A 23,014-nucleotide genomic window follows, 5' to 3' on the forward strand; every position below is an offset into this window, starting at 1 on the left:
TTAATGTAGTCTAATTTGGTACTGGGACACATTTGCGCTAGGAGCCACAGTTTTCGAATTATTCGAGAAAAACATAAAAAAAGTCATATTTAAATGTCCCCACCCCAATGCTCACACCTCACCCAATAGGAGTTTTAGTATGTTGTTGAAGATACTCCTCTCCTAGCGCTGCGCAAAAATTTGTGACTATATAGTCCCCCCCCCCCCCCATTTTTTCCCCCTTTGTTAACTGGAGTAGTATGTAGAAGTTTCCACTAAGAGAAGGCTATTACAGAGGCATTTCACTGATATAAGTGTCCCAGCCAGCCCCTGTAAACCCTTCTTTGCTACTGGAAAGGGCAAGAATATATTAGCACATTGAAATTTTCTGGTTACTTGTTTCTACTCTTTGCTTAGAACACACGTTTGTGGGTTACCCTCCCTCATTTTCTTTATTGGTTACTGGGCATTAACACTGCAAAATGAGCTCCCAAGAAGGCCAAGAGGGTAATCATTGATCATCAGGAGCCATCTGAGTCCCACAAAAAGTTAGAGATATTAATTACAGCTACAAAGAGAACCATATACCTACTGGGGTGTGGCATGTGCCCCACGTTCTGCTCAGTAAAAGCTGATCTTTGAGTGAGTTTCAGAAGTTCTTCAAAGACTGTAAAAAGTGCTGGCACTAGCATATTATTTCTGTGAGGGATTGCTATGAAGGGGACAAAGTTGATGTTGATAAATAAAGACTCTTTAAGAAAAACAAAAACTCCTGTCACTTTTTGATCATAACTCATAGCTACAGACATGCATGAGCTTTAAATTCAAGGGGAGCAGGGAGAGAAAGAATAAACCTTATGAAACTGAAAACGTTACTTTACTGAGAAATAACCAGTGATGCCTACCGGCTGAGGATGACACAGTGGTCAGCCAGTACTGTTGTCCCTTCTGAGGCCTATTAGGACAGAGTTTAGAGATTTACAGGGTGTCTACGTGGACAAGGAAAAAAAATCCCGGATTTTTCCCGGATTTCCCGGTTAAAAATACACTTTCTCCCAGGCGAAAACACACTTTTTCTGTGTTAAGTGACCGTATACTATTCCTTGGCCCTGTAAAACTCATCAATCCTTTGAATGTTTATGGTTTTATACACCGACGTAGAATTTCCCGCCAATTTAGAAAACGAAACTCAGGTGGAAAAAACACATTTTGAAACACCTTTGATGTGCAGCAATGTGTACTCTGCATAGTTTCGTAATACGTAGGTATAAATTCGAATTCCACCAAATACCGCATGTTACTTTCCAAAGAACTGAAGTCAGGATTGCGATGCGCTTTTGTAAGCCACTCATCACTCATGTCATGTGATCTCGCCATCTGATGACAGCATAGGACACGTGATGTCGACAGTCATTAGCAAGATCACTCTTAAGTAGCGCAAAAACACAAATAAGAAAAGTTAATGGTTTAAATTAATATACACAGCATTCACATATAATATTGGTCTCCAAGATTAATAAGCTGGAAGAGAAGCTAAGCTTCCACATATAATGTTGATCTTTTCTGCACGTGATTCACTTTAAGATCAATCACACAAATTTGCCAGTAAAATTTTTAATAACGACATAAATGTGTGATCTCCTGAGCTCGAAATTCTTCTAAATGGCCGTCCTCAAAGAGTTGATTTTTAAATGAGAGTCAAACGCTTTGTTATTTAAGAAATTCATCGTACATTCTTGCACATGGCTCATCTTGCGTAAAAGGAAATTTGCTTTTAGCGCCTGTAACGCTTTTCAAACCACCGTTCGCAATATTTTGCTGCTACCTGTTAGAAATAGGTTTGTTTCAGCAGTTGCAAGAGAGCGCACAGATAACAGTTGTCACCGCGCGATGATGCAGGAAGGCCATATGTTCGTACGTGTAAAACATTAAAAGATCTTACATTATGTCATAAAATAAACAAGACATCAAAGGAAACTTCAAGAGAATTTCGTGAACCATACTAAAATGCATAATTCAGCTTAAAATGCACATTCGTATGTCCAAATTTGGATGTATATTTTCTTGGAGTACCAGTAGTGTATTATCTCATGTTCGGTTCTTTATTATGGCATAATGCATACGTGCACTTGAAATCAGCGAACAGTTGAAACCAACCAACAGTGTGAAATTAAACAGTTCGTTTCAAATAAACTGACTACCTCAGCAGAAAAGATAAATAAAAGCCAAATCTCTTTAGCAAACCGACAAAGATAACTTCACCGTTCCACAAGGCGATTAATGCTTGACTGTCAGAAAGGTGGAAATAAAATCTGAAACTAATGACATATTTTAGCCATCCGTAACTATGTGAACGTATTTTAATTCATTTGATATCTCCCGGTCACAAAAATCTGTTTTATCATTTAACGTGAGAGCAATAAACGACGAGGAAAGAACAAAATCACTGAACGTAAACACAGGTCACGTGGAGGCGACCCACCTCCCCACCACAACTCGGACTAGCTCAAATGGCTCTGAGCACAAGTCGAACTGCTCTGTGCATCAGCAATATTAAGTAGTGGCGCCCAGCCACACTTCCGTAACCAGAAGCGGGAGACGGTACTACTCATACGCAACTCTACTACGCATGCACAAGAGCCCACCCGCAACTGCTCAAAGGAATCTAAAATAAACAGTTGTCACGTCACGCTCATCGGAGGCAGTTTGTTGTTATGAAGTATTGCATAGTCTTCCAAAAGCATTTGACACATTTTGCTGTTGGCAGACGCTTGTATGAGCACTGTGTTTTGTCGTTGTATACGGCCCATTTCCTTTGCAACTTAAGTTTATTTTACGTTTTTTTTTTTTTTTTCCTCATTCGTGTTTCATTGCTGCAGTGTTATTCTGCAGTAGCGGGTTACAGTAACATTCTTTGTTAGAGTATTGGTTATTACCACTCAAAATCACAAAAATTTAACTGAAAACTAAAACAATGAAAAATTCCCGGAATTGTAAACAATTCCCGGGTTTTTCCCGGTTTTCTCCCGGATGAAAAAATTCCCGGGTTTTTCCCGGATCTTCCGGTTGTCCCTGGTCATATACACCCTGGATTTAGTACATTTGCAAACAATAAATTGCTTCTGGGTTAATTAAATAATGTGTTACTCTGCCCCATGCACTGTAACATTATTGGATCCCTAATTGTGCAGTCAGCAAGGTCGTCAGACTTGTCCCACTCGTCAGCAACATCACTCCTGAGGTCAACCACTGTGTCAGAAGACGTCCTACATCAATGCACTGCAACTTTCAACTGATATCAAATATGATCCTTTAGGTTCTTGTTAGCAGATACCACAGATCATTCCTTTCACATGCCAAAATATTGATTTTAGGGCTTGACAGTGGGTTGAAGGATCCTGCCTCATTACTGCACTGCCCTCCCATTACCCTCGATAGTGATGAGAAGCATCCAGTCTCCATGTGCAATACAGGCTTGAAACAAGACTGACTCATCTTCCTGCTGAACCCACATGCCTTACACAAACATTGTTACCTGGACACCTCCACACTTTTCTACAACATTCAATCAACAGATGTGATAAATCCAGCAATCATAAATGAAGAGTACTAGACACTACTGATCCACGTTCTATTCAATGTGTTGTTTCTCTCACTTTCTTTGTGCACCATGGTGCTCAGGGATTTGTAGTGTGGTTCGTGACAGATGCCTGGAAGCAAAATTGTTCATATGGAGATGGCTGCATACTGTCTGTATTGGCACAGCCCTACCAACTGCCTTCAAAAGGCAGTGCACAGATCTATTGTATTCTCCTCAAGGTACCTAGAAGCCATAATTTGGTGGTAGTTATCATTAGCTGATGTTGCTGGTTCCATGCAACCACTATTATGCAGATCTTCAATGTTTTGCATCTCTCCATAGTGAGTGAATGTTCAAATGATGTCATAATGTCCTATGCCAATTCAGTACGAAACTTCCTATGTTGATAATCTTTCTTGCTGTAAAGTCACAATGTGAACACAGCCTAAAATTGAAATGATCCTTCCAGGCTAGTTGGTTGACTAAACAGTATGTACAAGTGACATTAGAGACACAGCAAACACTACTGAACTGCACTAGAAATGCAGGCTTACTTTTACCTCCACAACACATATGGCAGAATGCAGCAACTATCTGTGATCAAAAAAGTATTAAGACAGAGGTTTCTGGTTAAAAAACACAAACTATGCAAGTAATAAGAGTCAAACAATGGAAAATCCAGGATGTAATTTAAGAATATTGTGACAGTCTTCTGACTGTGCCTATCTGCAACTCAGCATCTCCACTATATAGTGAGTAGCAACTTTTCGTAATACTGTTACAACTAATGAGAGTGTTACATTACTTTTTTCTTATACTCCAAAAGCAACTTTATGGTGTCAGGCAGGAGGTACCTCATGTACCACTATTATTTCCCTCTTCCCTGTTCAACTTGTGAATGGTGTGCAGGAAGAATGAATGCCAGCAAGCCTACAAATGAAGTGAAATTCCTCTAATTTTACAATCAGTGTCATTTTCAGAAATAAGTCAATATGAAAGAATGGTGGACTCAATAAAATGGATCAGATGCTTAGACAACACAGCAGAAACACAAGGAAGGCAGATTTTGGTTTAATGTCTTTAGAGGAGCAAAACCTCATATTGGGGAATGATGGGGAAAGAAATCTGCTGTGCCCTTTTCAAAGGGCCATCCTGGCACTGCCTGAAGATATTAGGGGAAATTGTGGAAAAACTAGATCTGTATGATCAGACAGGAATCTGACATACCATCCTCCCAAATACAAGTTAATTGTCTTAACCTTTGTGGCACCTCATTTGGTGGTAGAAATATGTCCAAATTTTTTAATTACATGCTGTGATGCAAGAAAATACAAAAGTGCTTACAGTATCTTCACAACTGTGTTAGAAAAGTACGCTATTAAGAAAATATGCTGTTTCAAGGCTCCAGAACATTATAGATTGTAGTTGTATTAACTTACCTCTTCCATTTCAATAACAGGTCTCTTCAGTGTTATCTTTTTTGCTTTAGTAGGTTCTGAACAAACATCCTTCTTTGCATTTTGTTCTTCATTTAGGCTCTTCTCTACTTTTACATCAGCTTTCTTGTCAGTTGATTTACTTTTAATGATTATTTTGTCAAGGAAATTATCACCTCCATTACTTGCTTTACTGCTTCCAGATGTGGAGGTGCTGGTGTTCAACTTGATCTTTTTACTCTGAGTAAGATCTGGAGGTGGTTTTAAACGATCCTTTCCTGTATGGTCAGAGTGCTGTTTCTGACGATTTGAATATGGCATTGTTGATGATGACGACAATAATGACAAGGATGATGCTGATGATGATGATGGGCTATTGTTTGTAACAGATGTGCTGTATTGGGAAAGAAAATACATTGAAAACATCTGTACAGTACTTACAAAATACAGTTGTTAAGAGTATTTAAAATATTTCAGCATTAAGTAAATATGAGTCGGCTAGCTGCTTTTTCAAAATGCTTAATGAAACATGAGACTGCAAAAATCAACTTAACCTCAGACTAATCCAGTAACCAAGCTGTTCAGTATCCAAATCACAATCCCAGACCTCATACTTGTAAATGAGTGACATACAAGAAAGCAATGATTCTACTCAGTAACTTAACATGATACCAAGAAATTAGAAATCCTTAAATTGTGTCAAATGTACAGATAATGAGCTACACATCTCACAAACAAGCAAATATTTTTGCTTTATTTTAGGAATAGCAGGAAGAACAAGCTATAACAGTTTAAAAACGTTAAGCAAAGAGATAAAGTTGCCCGATACCTTTGCTTTGCCTTTTCCTGTTCTTGCTTTTCACGCATTTTTGTTAATTCCTTTCCTCTTCGAGAAAGTTTGTATTGCCTCTGTGGCAAAGGAACACACAGTCTATGAAAAACATCAAGAAGCTTACGCTTTGATATTCCGTAGTCCATCCGCACTCCCCTCTACAAAAGAACACACAAATGAACACAAATTTCAATTTTGTTGATGGTGATGCTTGAAATTACAGCTGCAAAAGACTTCCTCTCAAATACTACTACCCTTCATACTAAAATCAGGCACTCACCTACAGTGCATAGAAATATGTACTGGGCATGAAGGGGGTGATGACTGCAACAGGCGGGAGGAGAGGGATGATTGGAGAAAAAGTCAGATTTGAGGAAGTTTCATCAAGGAGAAGTATCTTATGCTAAAGGCAGTAAAAATTGTTAGATATATTTTAAATGAATTTTGAAACTAATTTGGGGACCCATGTTACGTAAATAAATTTTGTGTGATGTCAGTCTCACTCTGATTAACACAAAACCTAATTGTTTCTGTTTCAATTCATCCACTTAACACTACAAAACTGCTTATTAACTCTAGTAGTCGTATGTTGGCACACACCCAATAAGGTCTTTGCAGCTATTTGTACCACATTTAATTCTTTATCATCTTCAAGTACTTTCATCAACATTAATGGCAGGTATATGGGCTACAAAAATGTCAGGTATTCAGCTGAACTCTCATGTTGAGACACATTTTCAGTAGCTCACTCACCTTTCTATAAGCACTTAGTTTTCTAACTATACTGCCAGCAATGAACCTCAAATGGTTTTTCTGAGACAGTATCATAGCAGTGTATGACATGCTGTTTCTGCTGTTCTTTCAATAAAACAGTGTGTTCGGTCATCAGTTTCTGAAAGAATGCTTCTGCCCCTGACATTAAAACTGTAATTTTTATCAAATTTTTCATTATGTGGTCCAATAAATCTGTAACTTGATCTTTCTACAGTTCATTTTAGAAATGTATTCAATACAGAGTTGTGTGGGTTAGTCTCTAAATTTCTGGGGCTGTATTATAAAACTTTCAGTAGAAGTCTTTGTATCAACTGACTTAATAAATGGCACTGTAAGATTAAGAATTGGTAAATTATTGTACTTAAAATCCCATTTACTAGTAGCAAATGAGGTACATGGCAAACTAGGCACGTGATACGGCACCAAACATAGATAAACTGAATGAATACTGTGAGAATAAATGCCGACAGCAGTATATGGAAAGTGGATGTGTAAAGAAATAAAACAGGTTTGTTATGCGATTCAACACCAGTTATAAACTTGTAGTTCTGGAGGAGCATATCAAAGTAATTCATAAAAATTCCCATCGAGACAAGACAAGTGGCACATATTCGAGAGTCCAGTTATATTATCAAGGATTCAAGAATTTTACAATGGTTATGCTGACACTACACACAAAAGAAAGAAAATAAAGAGATTCAATAATTTACACACTTGGTATGACACACTAAATTAATCAATGTGAAACAGATCAGATCTGTCAGTTTTTATTTTGAGTGGAAAATACTAACAACATGAACCAAACATTACTGTATATCTTGCACTGACATGTTTATTTTTGTTTGAGACTGTGCTGTGCAGCTGAACATACCTTCTCTTCTAATAACACATTTACTTGCATGTGTAATTGTATCCCACCTTTAGCTTCAACCGACAGCTTCAAATGCTAAACTGAATACAACAATTAAACAAGTCTAATGTAAAGTAGTTGTCTTGTATGTTTATGCCGTGTCCATTCCCGCCCCCTAGCTGTGGGAAACATTTCAAGAATGCTAAGTCATATTCTTTCGAGACAAAATCAGTAGTATTACGACTATCATTAGATATGAGCAATGTGTCGCTGTGGTATGACACTGGGCTCGCATAAGGGAATGGTGATTCAGTTCTTTGTCTAGTCATCCAGATTTTTTCAGCAATTTTTCTAACCTGATTAAGGCTGAGGCTGGGTTGGCTTCTTTGAAAAGTGGGCGGGTGGTTTCCCTCCTATCCTTCACCAATCTGATCCTGAGCTCCATGTCTTATGACATCACCAACAGAATGTTGAACTCTAATTTTTCTTCCTTCTGTATCTGTAGAGTATTATTACAACTGATGCCAAGTAAACAAAGATTCACTGGGTGTCTAAGATTAACAGGCCCTGTATAAGATGATGTGTAAGTTGGCCATCCAGATGAGGGTAAAGGCTGCAGTTAATATCACCTGACTGTGATTTATTATTAGCAGTCTAGTTGAAATAGCAAAAATGTATCATAAAACCATGTATTTTAATCTGCAACAGCCCTCCCATCATGAGCAACTAATTCTTTTAGAAAACAGTAACTTGCATTCACGATCCACAAAGACGTATCCATCAGTTACACATATCTTCAATCACTTATTAAGATGAACAGCTAAAAGTTGGGGGACACGGAATGATGCACAGCCTACTTAGTGATGTACAATAAGGGCGCCATGTTATGAGTTAGCAACCTCTGTACTTATTTTGTGACAGCAGTTTAGTCACTTTATTGAGTGTTTCTGAATGGAAGTAAATGACTGCTAGCTTAATTTCCTATTGCTGTTGACACATATTCAAACTTCCTGGCATATTAAAACTGTGTGCTGGACCAGACTCAAACTCGAGACTTTTGCTTTTCAGGAGCAAGTGCTCTACCGACTGAGCTACCCAAGTGTGAGTCAAAACACCTCCTCAGAGCTTCAGTTCTGCCAGTACCTCATATCTCCTATCTTCCAAACTTCATGGGTGTGTGCCACAATCAAACCCTACCATCAGTTCTTATCAACTGAAATTGGGACTCATCTGACCAGGCCATGGTTTTCCAGTTGTCTGGGGTCCTACCAATATGGTCATGAGCCTGGAACATGGGCCCGGAAGAGGTGCTGCAGGTGATGATGTGTTGTAAGCAAAGGCACTCCCAGTGGTTGTCTGCTACCATACCACATTAATGCCAAATTTCACTGCACTGTTCTAACGGGTACATTCGTCATACATCCAACATTGATTTCTGCATCTCTTTTACATGGTGTTACTTGTCTGTTGGTACTGACCACTCTATGCAGATACCACTGCTCTTGGTCATTAAGTGAAGGCCCTCAGCCAGTGTTGCCCATGGTGGAGGTAATGGTGAAATTTGGTATTCTCGGCACACTCTTGACATTGTGGATCTTGGAATATTGAATTGTATAACAATTTCCAAAACTGAACGTCCCATGCGTCCACATTCAAAGTCTTATAATTCCCATCTTGTGGTCATATTCACACCAAAAACCTTTCACATGAGTCACCTGAGTACAAATGACAGCCCCACCAATGCATTGCCCTTCTATACCTTGTGTACACAGTACTACTGCCATCTGTATATGTGCAAATCTCTATTCCATGACTTTCTTCACCTCAGTATTTGTTACATTAATAAGTGAGATTAATTCTAGGACATTCACATACTGTAGTTAACTAATATTATGTTTAAATTTTCTTTTGTGACTTAAAAGGATGTACATTCCCCTCCATAAAAAGTACAAATGATGCACTCATGGCTCTATAATGTACAACTTATTGCTGAAACTTCCTGGCAGATTAAGACTGTGTGCCAGACCAAGACTCGAACTCGGGACCTTTGCCTTTTGCGGGCAAGTGCTCTACCATTTGAGCTACCCAAGCACGACTCACGACCCATCCTCACGGCTTTAATTCCACCAGTACCTCATCTCCTACCTTCCAAACTCTGTTCTGGAAACTTATTGCTCATTGAACTAATAGATGGTACTTCGAAAATTCTGCATTTGCATGCCATGTGTCTGTGCTGCCCAAGTTTGTTAATATGTATTCATATAAGCACCCATTCATGGACTTCATGTTACCAATAAATTGAATTTTTATGGATGACCATCGGCCATGTCACTGGGCCACTATGGTTAGAGACTTGTTTGAAGACTATTCTGGAGAATTCGAGTGAATGATTTGTCCATTGACATCGCCTCACACAAATCCCATCAAACATTTATGGGACATAAGCAAGAGGTCAGTTTGTGCACATCATCACGCACTGGTAACATTTTCGCAATTATGGACAGCTATAGAGGCAGCATGGCTTAATATTTCTGCACAGAACTTCCAGCGACTTGTTGAGTCCATGCCACATCAAGTTGCTCCACTATGCTGGACAAAATGAGCTCCAACACAATATTAGGAGATGTCCCATGACTTCACCTCAGTGAATCTAGAATAGTTTGATTGGAAAATTAACCGATACCTAAAACAAAGGGCAAAAAGTCTTAAAAGCTATGTATAGAATTAGAAAATGTAGATTGAACACAATGGTGGCAGCATATTCATTGCCAAAAAAGCTCAGTAATTTCTAATGAGATAAACAGAGAACAATTACAACACAACCTGACTGGAAATAAGCACCAAAATTGGGAAAGGGGGGAGGAAGCTCGCAATGACAACAAAGCATATTAATTTCAACAAAAAATTGTCTCAAAAACAACATGATTCCAAATTATGTGAAGACTGCCATCAAAACAAACACAACAACTGAAAAGAAAACATTGGAAAACACACGGAAACTCAGGGTGAAAAACGATCTGAAAGAAGTTTATATTGCAGAATTACAGTTAGGGATGTTGCTTCATAGACTAGAGTACGATTCCATAACCGAAAAAGTCAGAAAGTACACCGAGTTCACCATACAGAAAACAAAAGCCACACAGAAGAATAAACTAGTTGACCTTATAAAACAAGTCACCTCTCAAACTGAACCAAAACAGCCAAAGGAAACACACATTCTACACACCTTTCCTCAACAACACCAATATAATATTCATTGCAGAAGAAGAGGCACTACTCAGCAGCAGTTTAAAACACAACATTACAGCTCCACTGGACCAAAAGAACCAAGAGAAGCTCATCACTAGTGTCCCACAGATTTCAACCATTGGCTTTAAGAAGCAAAATGACAGAATAGCAGCCTGCCACAAAATTAACAGAATTATTGAGAAGGAAATTGTAAAACCATTCCCAGCAAACAAGAAAATAGAAGAAGCCCTTACACATACTACTAAGACTAAATCAAACATGAATAATACAATAATTGTATCAGCTGACAAGGGTAATACAACTGTTGTAATGAACAGAGCTACATACATAGAAAAAACTTTAGACTTCTTCCAAACCAACAACATAACAGAAATACATAAAGATCCAACAGCTCGAATACAAAGAGAGATTAAACACATTTTAAACACCAATTTCCTACTCACCATCCAAGAAGCAAGAAACATTGTAACAATTAGTCCACAAGCACCTTGCCTTAGATCACAACCTAAGATACCCAAAAATGGGACCCCCATCAGGCCTACAGTGAACTGTGGAAACAGCCCAACATTAAACTCAACAAATTGCTCTTCAAAATTCTCAAAAAAAAAAAAAAAAAAAAAGCATATACATTCAATAATGAGAGAACACTTAAAAACACAGCAGAATTTACATAACATGTCAAAAATGTAGAAGTACCTGATGGAGCCACACTTGCTTCATTTGACATAAAAAACCTTTTTTCCTCTGTGCCAATAGATGCCACACAACAAATAATCAATGCCTACCTACAAAAGCACAAAAAATCCCTTCAACTCACATTACTGAACTAATGGACTTGCTTGAATTCACACTTTCACACAACTACTTTAAATTTAACACTAAAATCTACAAACAAACAGATGGTCTGCACTGGGCTCAAACATTTCTGGATTGTTAGCTGAAATATTTATAAGTGATTTAAGACAAAATCCTGAATTCCAGTCACTACCTCCTCAAAAATATCATCTACTACCACAGATATGCAGATGATACCATCATTTTAATCAAAGGCACAAAACATGACATCAATGAGTTGAACCAATTATTCAACAACTCCCATGAAAACGTGAAATTCACAGTTGAACACCAAGCAGATGACAGTATAAATTTTTAGACCTTACCATTAGAATAAAGAATAACAGACATCAGTTTGAAATTTATTGGAAGCCTACCACAACACATACTACAATCCACAACTCTCTTGTCACCCCACAGCCCACAAAATTGCCAGTTTCCCGTCATGAGCAATAGAGCTATCCAACTACCACTCTCTGAAGACAAATGTGAACTAGAAATTGAAATCACAAAACAAACAGCCATGGCAAATGGTTATAACAGCTCCATAGTAGACACCCTAAAATACTCAATAGTGGAAAAGCAATCACGTCACAAGTAACAAAAAGAAATCATCATCTTCCATACTATCCCCTTTTTAGGTAACATTTCATATCAGATTGCCAATGTCTTCAAATGAAAAGGCATAAACATATCCTTTACCACAGACAACAAGATTGGACAGAAATTACCCCACTTCATCACACAGGTGTGTACAAAATTGAATCTTTGGACCTTGACTGCTTCTACATAGGCCAGACAGGCAGATCATTTGAGATTAGATTCAAAGAACACATGGCAGCACTAAAAAATACAAAATACCACACATCAGCAACAGCTACCCATCTGCATGAAACAAAACACGAAGTTAACAACACAAGTATGACTGACCTCATTTACAAATATATCATCACAACAGCTTGTATCCCCTGTTAGCTTGAAATTATATGTACATCAACTGCTGGCACAAACTGTACAGCCATCAGCATATTTTAATGCATTAACCAATGTATCACCCCAACCTTTAGGCAGTTATTACATGTAACAGTTGTAATCTTAAGACCACCTGCTTTGTAAGGTTTGCTCTCATAATATCACTCCTTCCACCATCTCCCTCATTCTCACTTTCTCTTTCTCTTCCACTCCTTCTGCCTCCTGCCTAACTGTGATTTCCCAACCAAAATTGTTATTTGTGTATAATTTTACCACTGTAGCCAACATAATTACTGTACTTAAAGTTTGTAACATGCCACCTGATTGTGTGAACGAGTATAAAGTTTAAGCTATATTAACTTGTCAAAATTGGATTTATATACCAACTGAAATATTTATTCCAATGCATGCATTTGACACCTCAAAATAAACATCTCCAAAATCCTTTAAAAAATTTCTTCTGTAACAATGTTGTTACAATGCATATTCTTTGTAATTTGTGATAATGTTTTCTCTTGTGCTAGATGATCCTTAAACCCAATAGTTTCCAGACGCCATATTTGTTTACAAAATATGACACTATACATGTGATGTGTTACAGTAGTGAAAGGAACCTGTGACCACTATAGGTACTCTATTTTACTTATTTTATTTTTACTGTTAGATACAAGTTTAGTTTTTGTCAAAAGAAACCCAAAACCATGTTCTAAAAGTGTTTTGTTTCTCCACTAGACAGGGCCACAAGTTCCTCCAAAAAATTGTAATCCCCCCCCACACACACACACCATACTAACAAATGTAAATCCACCTGATGATGGAGGTTTAAACCTTTGAAACACGCCGTGGAGGTAAATAAACAGTGACTGGTAACAGTAAACTTGTTGTTTCATTTAAACTTGGATATATTATTGAAATGGTGGAATGTTTAAGAGAAAGCATGGAAAGTATCATTTGTAAATTCTCATTTTATGCCACAGAAAGGAACAGAATTTAAATTTTCCCACTACAGAATGAGGATGCATGGGTTTAGAGGGACAAAGATATATGTAGTACTGTACAAAATTTCTTCCCACTACCATGGGCAGTTGGTGTGCCAAATTACTTTTGAGGGGACATGTTAGATCTTATGACAAAAATTAAGCCAAAAAATTGATATTCAGCTAATGTACAAATGAGATTCATGACACAAAGTACATATACATCTACATGACTACTCTGGAATTCACGCTTAAGTGTCTGGAAGATGGTTCTTTGAATCACCTTCAGACTATCTACTGTTCCACTCTTGAAATGCGCATGTGAAAAATGAACACCTCAATCTTTCCATGCAAGCTTGGATTTCTTTGATTTTATTATGATTATCATTACTCCCCATGTAGGATGGGTGCAACAAAATATTTTCATACTCAGAGCAGAAAGCTGTAGTCTGAAATTTTGTGAAGAGATTTCACAATAACAAGAAGCTCGTTTTAATGATTGCTGTTCCAACTCTGTTGCCAAATCTGTGACACTCTCTCCCCTATTTAATGAAAATACAAAACGAGTTGCCTATCTCTGAACTTTTTAGATGTTTTATGTCAAACCTATCCAGTACAGATTCCATACCACGTGGAAATACTCCAGAAGAGGACAGCCAAGCATAGTGTAAGCAGTCTCTTGGGTAAATCTGTTGCATCTTCTAAGAGTTCTGCCAATAAATCTCAGTCTTTGGTTCGCCTTTTTGCAATTTTTTCTATGGGATCATTCCAATTTAAGTTGTTTGAAACTGTAATACCTTAGTTTTTAGTTGAATTGACAGCCTTTAGATTTGTGTGATTTATTGTGTAAATGAAATTAAATAGATTTCTTTTGGTAGTCATCTGGATTTGACCTCACGCTTTTCATTATTTAGAGACAACTGCCTCTTTTCGCATCATATGGGTATCTTGCCTAAATCATTTTGCAATTGGTTTTGATATTTTGATGACTTTACTAGATGGTCAATGACAGCATCATCTGCAAGCAATCTAAGAGGGCTGCTCAGATTGTCTTCTAAATAGTTTATATTGATAAGGAATGGCAAACAGCCTAAAATACTTCCTTGGGGAATTTCAGACTGTTTTATTATTTTATTCACTGACTTTCTATCAATTACTACAAACTGAACAATGTTTTCTGAATCTGTGTTGACTATTTTTCAATAACCCGTTTTCTTCACAGTAATTCGTAAGGTTTGAACACAGTATAACTTACAAAATTCTACTTCAAATTGGTGTCAGCGATATGAGTATTATTTAACAAATTACTTCTACTTCCTTTCTTGGATACTGCTGTGACCCGTACTATTCCCCAGTCCTCAGATACGAATCTTTCATCGAGCAAGCAGTTGTAAGTGATTGCTAAGTATGGAGCTCTTATATCAGTACACTATGAAATCAACATAATTGGTATACCATCTTTAGCAGAAGATCTGCCTTTATTAACTGATTTAAAGTGCTTTGCTACACTGAAGATATCTACTTCTAAGCTACTCATTCTGGAATATTTACTTCGTCATCTTTGGTGAAGGCATTTCGGAAAGCTCCACTTTGGTTGAACTGTTATCAGCAACACTACCACCACTATTACACAGCGAAGGTATTGATTGTGTCTTGCCACTGGTGTCGTAACACACAGCCAAACTCTCTTTGGATTCTTTGTCAGATTTGAAGACAGAATTTCACTGTGGAAACTATTAAAAGCAGAATGCAATGAAGTCAGCCTTATATTTCGAAATTCCAATCTTGGAGATTACAAACTAAATATACAAAAACCTTCCTGCAATTAAATAAATATTTCTGTTTCCTTGGCACATAAGATTTGATTGTATAACCAAGAGGAAATTACTGAAAGCTTGAGTATACAAATAAATCTTATGCAGTAAGAAAACCAAGAAACCGTTATCTAAGAACATCACAATGAAAAATTACATTCTCATATTAACTTTCTATCTTTGTTAATGTAACAAATGACATTACTTTGATATAGTGTAATGGAAGACATTTTGTGCTACAACATTTTCTGAGACCAAAGAACTCCTCTGTAGGAATCAACACAGATTCTGCAAGAAGGAGTTGTGTGAAACATGCCTTGCTCTGTACGATAATGAGATCCATATGACTATATCTGGTGAAACCAAGGTTCCAGCAGAAAGTCTGAATTTTAGTAAAGACTTTGCTACAGCTCCGCAGTGTCACCTACTAAGCAAAGCAACTGCTTACAAATCTCAGACTGGGTATGGACTGAATTGAAGACATCCTGGAAACAGAACTTGGCAGACCGTTCTTAACTGTGATAAACTGTTAGAAATGAAATTAGTATCCAGTGTAGCTCAAGGAGGTGTGCTTGGCAGATAAAATCACTATCTCACACACTGTTCACAGACACTGCATTTAACTACTGGGAGATCAAGTTATTATAAAGTGCAAGACAACTTGCAGATGACTTTGCCGAGACTGGCGGTTGACCTTCAACAAAAATGAACATAATCTAATGGTGTATGTAGATGAACTGACTCTGAAGGATCGGCAATGTTTATGCCAATTGCACACGACACTGTCATTGCACCATTCCGAAGTCAGTCGAGTACAGAAACTCCAGACCAGTCACCCGTGCCCACTTCACTCCCTCCATGATCTCCATCACTCCCTGCAAATCTAAATGTGCATAACATGCAAACAAAAGTTGCTGCAAATGACCACAACCCCGATGTAACTAATGGTATTCATCCACACCATTTAAAAGTCAGTGCATGCAGAGAACCAGGGGGAGAAGACACGATGAATATTGGAACACTGCCATCAATGCCTCAGCGAGACAGGGAATCCATACCTGCACCACAACCATCAGTATACAAGTAGCAAAAAGTCAGTGACTCAAGGATACTACTCAGTCACATGAACAAATGTCAATTTAACTGAGAAAGATAAGTACTTTCAATTACTGCTGTTACCAGCTCGGCTACCTGTAAAATTTAAAAAAAAAAAAACAGTATAAATTTTACCATGGAACTATAAATCTTTGTGTTTCTAGTATAAAAAGTCTACCAAGTATCCACCTCCTACAATTGCAGACACAACATACTTAAATATCATTTGACTGCAAAACCAGTAACCAGTCACAACCACAAATTATCTAGGACCATCTGACCAGAGCAATTTATGGTGGAATGTCCACACAAATCAACCTGTGAGAATGCAGAAATCATGGAGCTATCCCATGAAAGAACCCTGGCGAAGTATAATTCATCCATTAAGGTGACTGATCACAAAAACCACATCCAAGCAAAGCATTAGTCCTTGGCTTGGAATCCTTACCGAGTTGGATTAATACTGCAGGAGGATCAACAGGGAGAGGGGGGGGGGGGGGGGCAGAGAGAGAGAGAGAGAGAGAGAGAGAGAGAGAGAAGATTACAAAAACTTGTGGTTCTTAGTTAGTCCAAGTGTTCCACAGAAACATTTGGCAAATTCCACTGGAAAATGCTACAAGAACAGTGTTGTGCATGTAGATGAGTGTTACTTCCAATATTTTGAGAGCCCATATTCCAAAAATAGTCATGAAATATACACCTCAAGTCATGACTACAACAGTCAATTTAGAGGCATTCACACTTACACAAATATTTACAACCAGTACAGTACTTGCAGACTGCAAATATTGGTGTAGATGCAGTACAGATTGAAGTGTGCAACCAAACAGCCCAAAATTGGGAGTCCATGGCCTACATGGGATATTGTGCTGCCTCTTCCTTTTTGAGAAACACAGGAAGTGCCAGACTATTAAAAATCATGAAGCTTATGTCTAACATATCACCGTTCCAGAAACAATACCGCATAATTGACATTTTGTCAATTTACCAGTTTTTGGTCAACTGGTACCCTTGACTTTGAGCACAACTGCTGTAACTGCAAAGATGACAAACTTTTAGTTCTTTACAAATAAAATTATGCTGAAGCAATACTGCATAAGTCAGATATGGAAAAAAAAGTAATCCCATTTAACTGCAAAATAATAACATACAGCATAAATGGATCACAGAGGTTATGACAACAATACTGCATAAATGCCAAAACATGCACAGCCACAGGATTTTATTACTGTTCATTATCTCTCCATGTTAAAAAGTAGTCATGGCTTCAGTTCATGAAAATGGACAACTTACAAAACGAGAAATAAAAACAATCTTTCTACAGACAGATAAATTGTTGCACAGCTGTGGTGAGTGCCTTCATCATGTAGTGAAACCAAGGTAAAACCATGTCCAGAAGTCGTGGGGTTGGGCGGCCACCCCTCATTACAAATGTTGGACGTCATAAGCTGGGCAGACTGCTAAAACAGGACAGACGAAGAACTCTGGCAGAACTAACATCAGACTTATGCTGGACAGAGTACAAGTCAGTCTGCACACGCAGTGATGAATCCCAATACTTTCTTCATCATGTCAATGGGAAAGTGTGATCCATTGTCTTCCAGGGTAACAGCTCCTTGACACTTGTACTGCGGGAGGCAGACAACCAGGCGGTAGCTGCATGCTCTGCGGAACATTCACATACACATCCATGGGTCCAGTCGAGCTCACGCAAGGCATCACGATGGCCAAGGAGTATCATACATTTGTTGCAGATCACATACACCACTTCGTGACATCATGTTTCCCGATGGCAGTGGCATTTTTAGTGAGGTAATGTGCCATGTCCCAAGGCCAGGAGTGTGATGAGAGTGGTTCGAGGAACATAGTCACAAATTCCAATTGATGTGCTGATGGGGCTGTTCTTGCAACTCGCCAGATCTGAACCCAATCAAACACATCTGGGATGCAATAGAACTTGGTGTCAGAGCTCATCGCCCTATCCCCGGAATTTATGAGAATTAGGTAACGTGTATGTGCGCAGATGTGGTGCAAACTCCTTCTACTGACCTACGAAGGCCTCACTGCTTCCATGCCACAATGTGTCACTGTTGTAACCCATGCCAAAGGTAGGTAAGGTTGACTGGTTTAGAGGTGGAGGGGGGGGGGGGGGGGGGAGACCAAACTGCGGGGTCATCGGTCCCCTGTTCCCAGTAAAATAATTAGACAAGGGAAAGAAGAAAAGAAAGGAGACATACAGCACAATAACAGGAGAAAGGAAGAACCAGAAGAACGCCAGAAGGCCAACTGACACTACTATGGAAAGAAACGAAAAAAAAAGAAAAAAAAAAAACACAGAGAAGCAAGAAACAGGTGGAAGGGGTAAAAACAAGAGGGCACATGACTGTGGCTGGCCGACCACGAGAATAGAAAGGAAAAGCCAGCCACTCTGCGACACATTAAAACATTCAACCTAAAAGCATTAGAGTGGAGAACACAAAGGAACAACGCACATGCGCCAAAACTTGTATACAATGATAAAACCCACCGTCATCTATAAAATGTAAAACTAAATTAGTCAATGAGGTGTTGTCAGCTAAAATTAATGGCAATAAGTTTGGTAACTGAGGAGTCCATCGCAGAGCAGTCAAAAAAGGACAGCTCACCAAGATATGGGCCACTGTCGGCTGCGTGCCGCACCGACAGTGAGGTGGGTCATCACAGTGCAGAAGGTAGCTGTGTGACACCCAAGTATGGCCAATGCGCAGCCGACAGAGAACCACTGAATCCCGACGAGAGGCTCGTGTGGAGGTCTTCCACACATTCGTAGTCTCCTTAATGGCACGCAGTTTGTTGTGTATACTGAGGTTATGCCATTCCATCTCCCAAAGACGCAAAACCTTGTGGCGTACTACTGAATGCAGGTCAGCTGCAGAGAAGCCGATCTCCATAAGCTGTTTCTGCACAGCCTGTTTCGCCAGCCTGTCAGCAAGTTCATTGCCTGAGATTCCGATGTGACCTGGGGTCCAGACAAACGCCACTGAATGACTGGACTGTTCCAGGGCATATATGGACTCCTGGATGGTCACTACCAAAGGATGACGAGGGTAGCACTGGTCAAATAGCTTGCAGGCTGCTCAAGGAGCCAGTACACAGGAGAAATGACTCGCCTGCGCATGAGCAGATGTGCTCAAGAGCACGAGATATGGCTGCCAGCAGTGAAAACACTGCAGCCATGTGGTAAGGAGTGCTGTTTTATATGTCCTCTATGAACATAGGCAAAGCCAACATGACCATCAGCCATCGAGCCATTGATGTAAACCACTTCATGGTCTCGGTACATGTCGAGAATCGAGAGGAAGTGACAGCAGAGAGTCGCAGGGTTAACTGAGTGCTTAGGGCCACGTGAAAGGTCCAGGCGTAACCACGGCCTAGGTGTACACCATGGAGGTGTTTGTGAATGAACCTCAAGTATAGGTGGTAAAGGCAAAAACTCCAATTCGGAAAGAAGGGATCGCACACGAACTGCAATTGTAAGCCCTGACCTGGGCCGCTGATGCGGGAGATGAACCGCCGTGGGCGGAAAAAGGAGATGGTAACTTGGATGTGCAGGAGAACTACGAATATGTGCAAAGTAACTGGAGAGCAATTGTGCATTCCTAACCTACAATTGAGGGAGTCTGGCCTCCACCAGGAGGCTGGTCACCGGACTTGTCCTAAAAGCTTCTGTCGCTAGGCGAACGCTGCAGTGGTGCACTGGGTCGAGTAAACGCAATGCTGAGGGTGCCGTCAAACCATAAACCAGACTCCCATAGTCAAGGTAGGATTGAACAAGGGTTCTGTAGAGCTGCAGCAGCGTAGAGCGATCTGCACACCAGTTGGTGTTGCTCAGGCAGCAGAGGACATTGAGGTGCTGCCACCAATTCCACTTAAGCAGATGGAGGTGAAGAAGCCAAGTCAATCGGGCGTCGAAAATCGATATGTCTCCACTACAGTGAGTGGATCATCATTAAAGTAAAGTTCTGGTTCAGGACGAACAGTACAACGCTGGCAGAAGTGCATAACACATGACTTTGCGGTCAAAAACTGGAAACCGTGGGCTACAACCCATGACTGTGCCTTGTGGATGGCTCCCTGTAGGCGCCGCTCAGTAACACCAGTACTGATGGAGCAGTACGAAATGTAGAAGTCGTCTGCATACAGAGGCTGTGAGACGGACGGCCCTACAGCTGCTGCTAGACCATTAATGGCCACTAAAAATAGAGATACACTCAATACGGAGCCCTGCGGGAAGCCATTCTCCTGGATATGGGGTGAACTATGGGAGGCACCAACTTGGACATGGAAAGTATAAAAGTGACAGGAAATTTTGGATAAAAATCAGAAGAAGGCCTCAGAGACCCCACATGTATAATGTGGCAAGAATATGACGTCGCCAGGTGGTGCAATACACTTTTCATAAATCAAAAAAGATGCCAACCAGGTGCTGGCATCTGGAAAAGGCTGTTCAGATGGCAGACTCGAGGGACACAAGATTATCAGTGGTAGAGCGACCCTGGCGGAAGCCGCCCTGACATGGAGCCAGTAGGCCACATGACTCCAGGATCCAACCCAACTGCCGACACACAGTATGTTACAGCAACTTAAAAAGAACGTTGGTGAGGCTGATGGGCCGACAGCTATTCACATCAAGCAGGTTTTTACCGAGTTTAAGCACCGGAATGAGGGTGCTGTATCACCATTGTGATGGAAAGACGCCATCGCACCAGACGCAGTTGAAGATGATGAGGAAATGTCACTTGTAGTCAGACGAGAGATGTTTAATCATCTGACCATGGATCCGATCTGGCCCAGGAGCCGTGTCAGAACAATGTGCATGGGCACTGAGGAGCTCCCACTCTGTAAATGAGGCATTATAGGGTTCACTGTGGCGCGTAGCGAACGAGAGAACTTTCCCTTCCACCCGCCGTTTGAGGGTGTGAAAGGCTGGGGGGTAGTTCTCCGATGCAGAAGCTCAAGCAAAGTGCTCAGCAATCGCATTTGCACTGGTAGACAACACACCACTGATGTTAATGCCAGGGACACCTTTTGGGGTCTGGTACCCAAAAAGACGTCTGACCTTTGTCCAGTCTTGGGAAGGTGACGTATGGCATCTGATGGTCAAGACATATCTCTCCTAACACTCCTGGTTCTATCTTTTGATAAGCTGGAAACGCGGGCATGGAGCCGCTTAAAGGCTATGAGGTGCTCCAAGGAAGAGTGCTGCTTATGACGCTGTAGAGCTTGCCGACACTCCTTAATTGTCTCAGCGACTTCTGGCGACCACCAAGGGACTGTCTTTCACCGGGGGCACTCTACAGAGCGAAGGATCGCGTTTTCCGCCGCATTAACGATTGTTGTAATCGCCTGCTCAGATATCGCATCAATGTTAGCATGTCAGGAAGAGTCAACGGTGACCTCAGAGGTCAAAGTTCCCCAGTCTGCCTTGTTTAAAGCCCATCTGAGCAAGCATTTGTGGGCCTGACTCCGGGGCAGTGACAGGAAGATGGGGAAGTGGTCACTACCACACAGGTCATCATGTGCTCTCCAGTGGACAGATGGGAGAAGTCCTGGGCTGCAAATGGATAAATCAATGGCTGACTAGCTACCAGAGCCATTCTGAAAAGTATGGCAGCCCCAGTATTTACAAGGCAGAGGTCGAACTGAGACAGTAAAGTTTCGGCAACTCTGCCTTGGCCAGTAAGCACAGTGTCACCCCACAAGGGGTTATGAATGTTACAATATCCCAAAAGCAGGAAAGGTTTAGGGAGTTGATCAATCAGTGCAGCTAATACATTCAGGGATATTGCACCATCTGGAGTAAGATATATATTGCAGACAGTTATTTCATGTGTCGTCGTCATTCTGCCAGCTGCAGCTGCAACAGGGGTTTGAAGGGGCACAGTTGCACTACAGATTGAGTTTAGGACATAAACGCAAACTCCACCTAACACTAGATTATAGTCCCTATGGTTCCTGTAATACCCTTATTAGCCACGGAGGGCAGGGGTCCACATTGCCGGGAACCAGGTTTCCTGGAGGGCAATGCAGAGAGCAGGTGTAAAGCTTAACAGTTGCCATAGCTCAGCCAGGTGGTGGGAAAACCACTGCAATTCCACTGGAGGACGATACCGTGAGACTGGGGAGGCATGAAAACACTCAATGAGGCAGTCTACACCTCAGGGTCACCTGCTGCCACCAGATGAGTACCTGTGTGATTGACATCCCTTGTGTCTGAAAGCCCAGTGAGATTTAGGTCCTTAGCGGACGCCAGAATCTCCACCTCATCCTGAAACACAGAACTTGTAGGTAATGGTGGTGTGGGCGCCATTGCAATTTCCTTGGCCTTAGGGATCTTCTTCTTTTTGGACTTTTCTCGCTGCTCTTTGGGTTTCTCTTGCTGAGAGGGCTTCACTGAGGAGGATTGTGAAGCCCAACGATCAGCTTCTTTTGGGCACTTCAGTCACTGGTGGGCGTCATCTTTCGCACTAGCAGAAACCTGGGAAGGGAGTGACCCATGGGATCCCTTCCTGGCGAGAGGAGCCGAAGAAGACTTACGCTTCTCCAGCTGGGAAGTGGGGACTGGTGTCCCTGATGGTGGGGG

The 23,014-nt window shown here is 40.5% G+C and overlaps 1 protein-coding gene across 1 annotated transcript in view; it reads right to left on the minus strand.

The window, feature by feature from the left end:
• LOC126470579 (uncharacterized) overlaps positions 1–23,014 on the minus strand; it is a 60,704-nt gene that overhangs the window by 20,243 nt on the left and 17,447 nt on the right. The window contains exons 2-3 of the mRNA XM_050098532.1: positions 5,825–5,985; positions 4,999–5,389 (exon numbers count right to left, since the gene is read on the minus strand). Coding sequence (XP_049954489.1) covers positions 4,999–5,389; positions 5,825–5,985 — 552 coding nt within the window. The remainder of the gene's footprint in view (positions 1–4,998; positions 5,390–5,824; positions 5,986–23,014) is intronic.

This window comes from Schistocerca serialis, chromosome 3 (genome assembly GCF_023864345.2).
Source record: "Schistocerca serialis cubense isolate TAMUIC-IGC-003099 chromosome 3, iqSchSeri2.2, whole genome shotgun sequence".
NCBI classification, from domain to species: Eukaryota; Metazoa; Arthropoda; class Insecta; order Orthoptera; family Acrididae; genus Schistocerca; species Schistocerca serialis.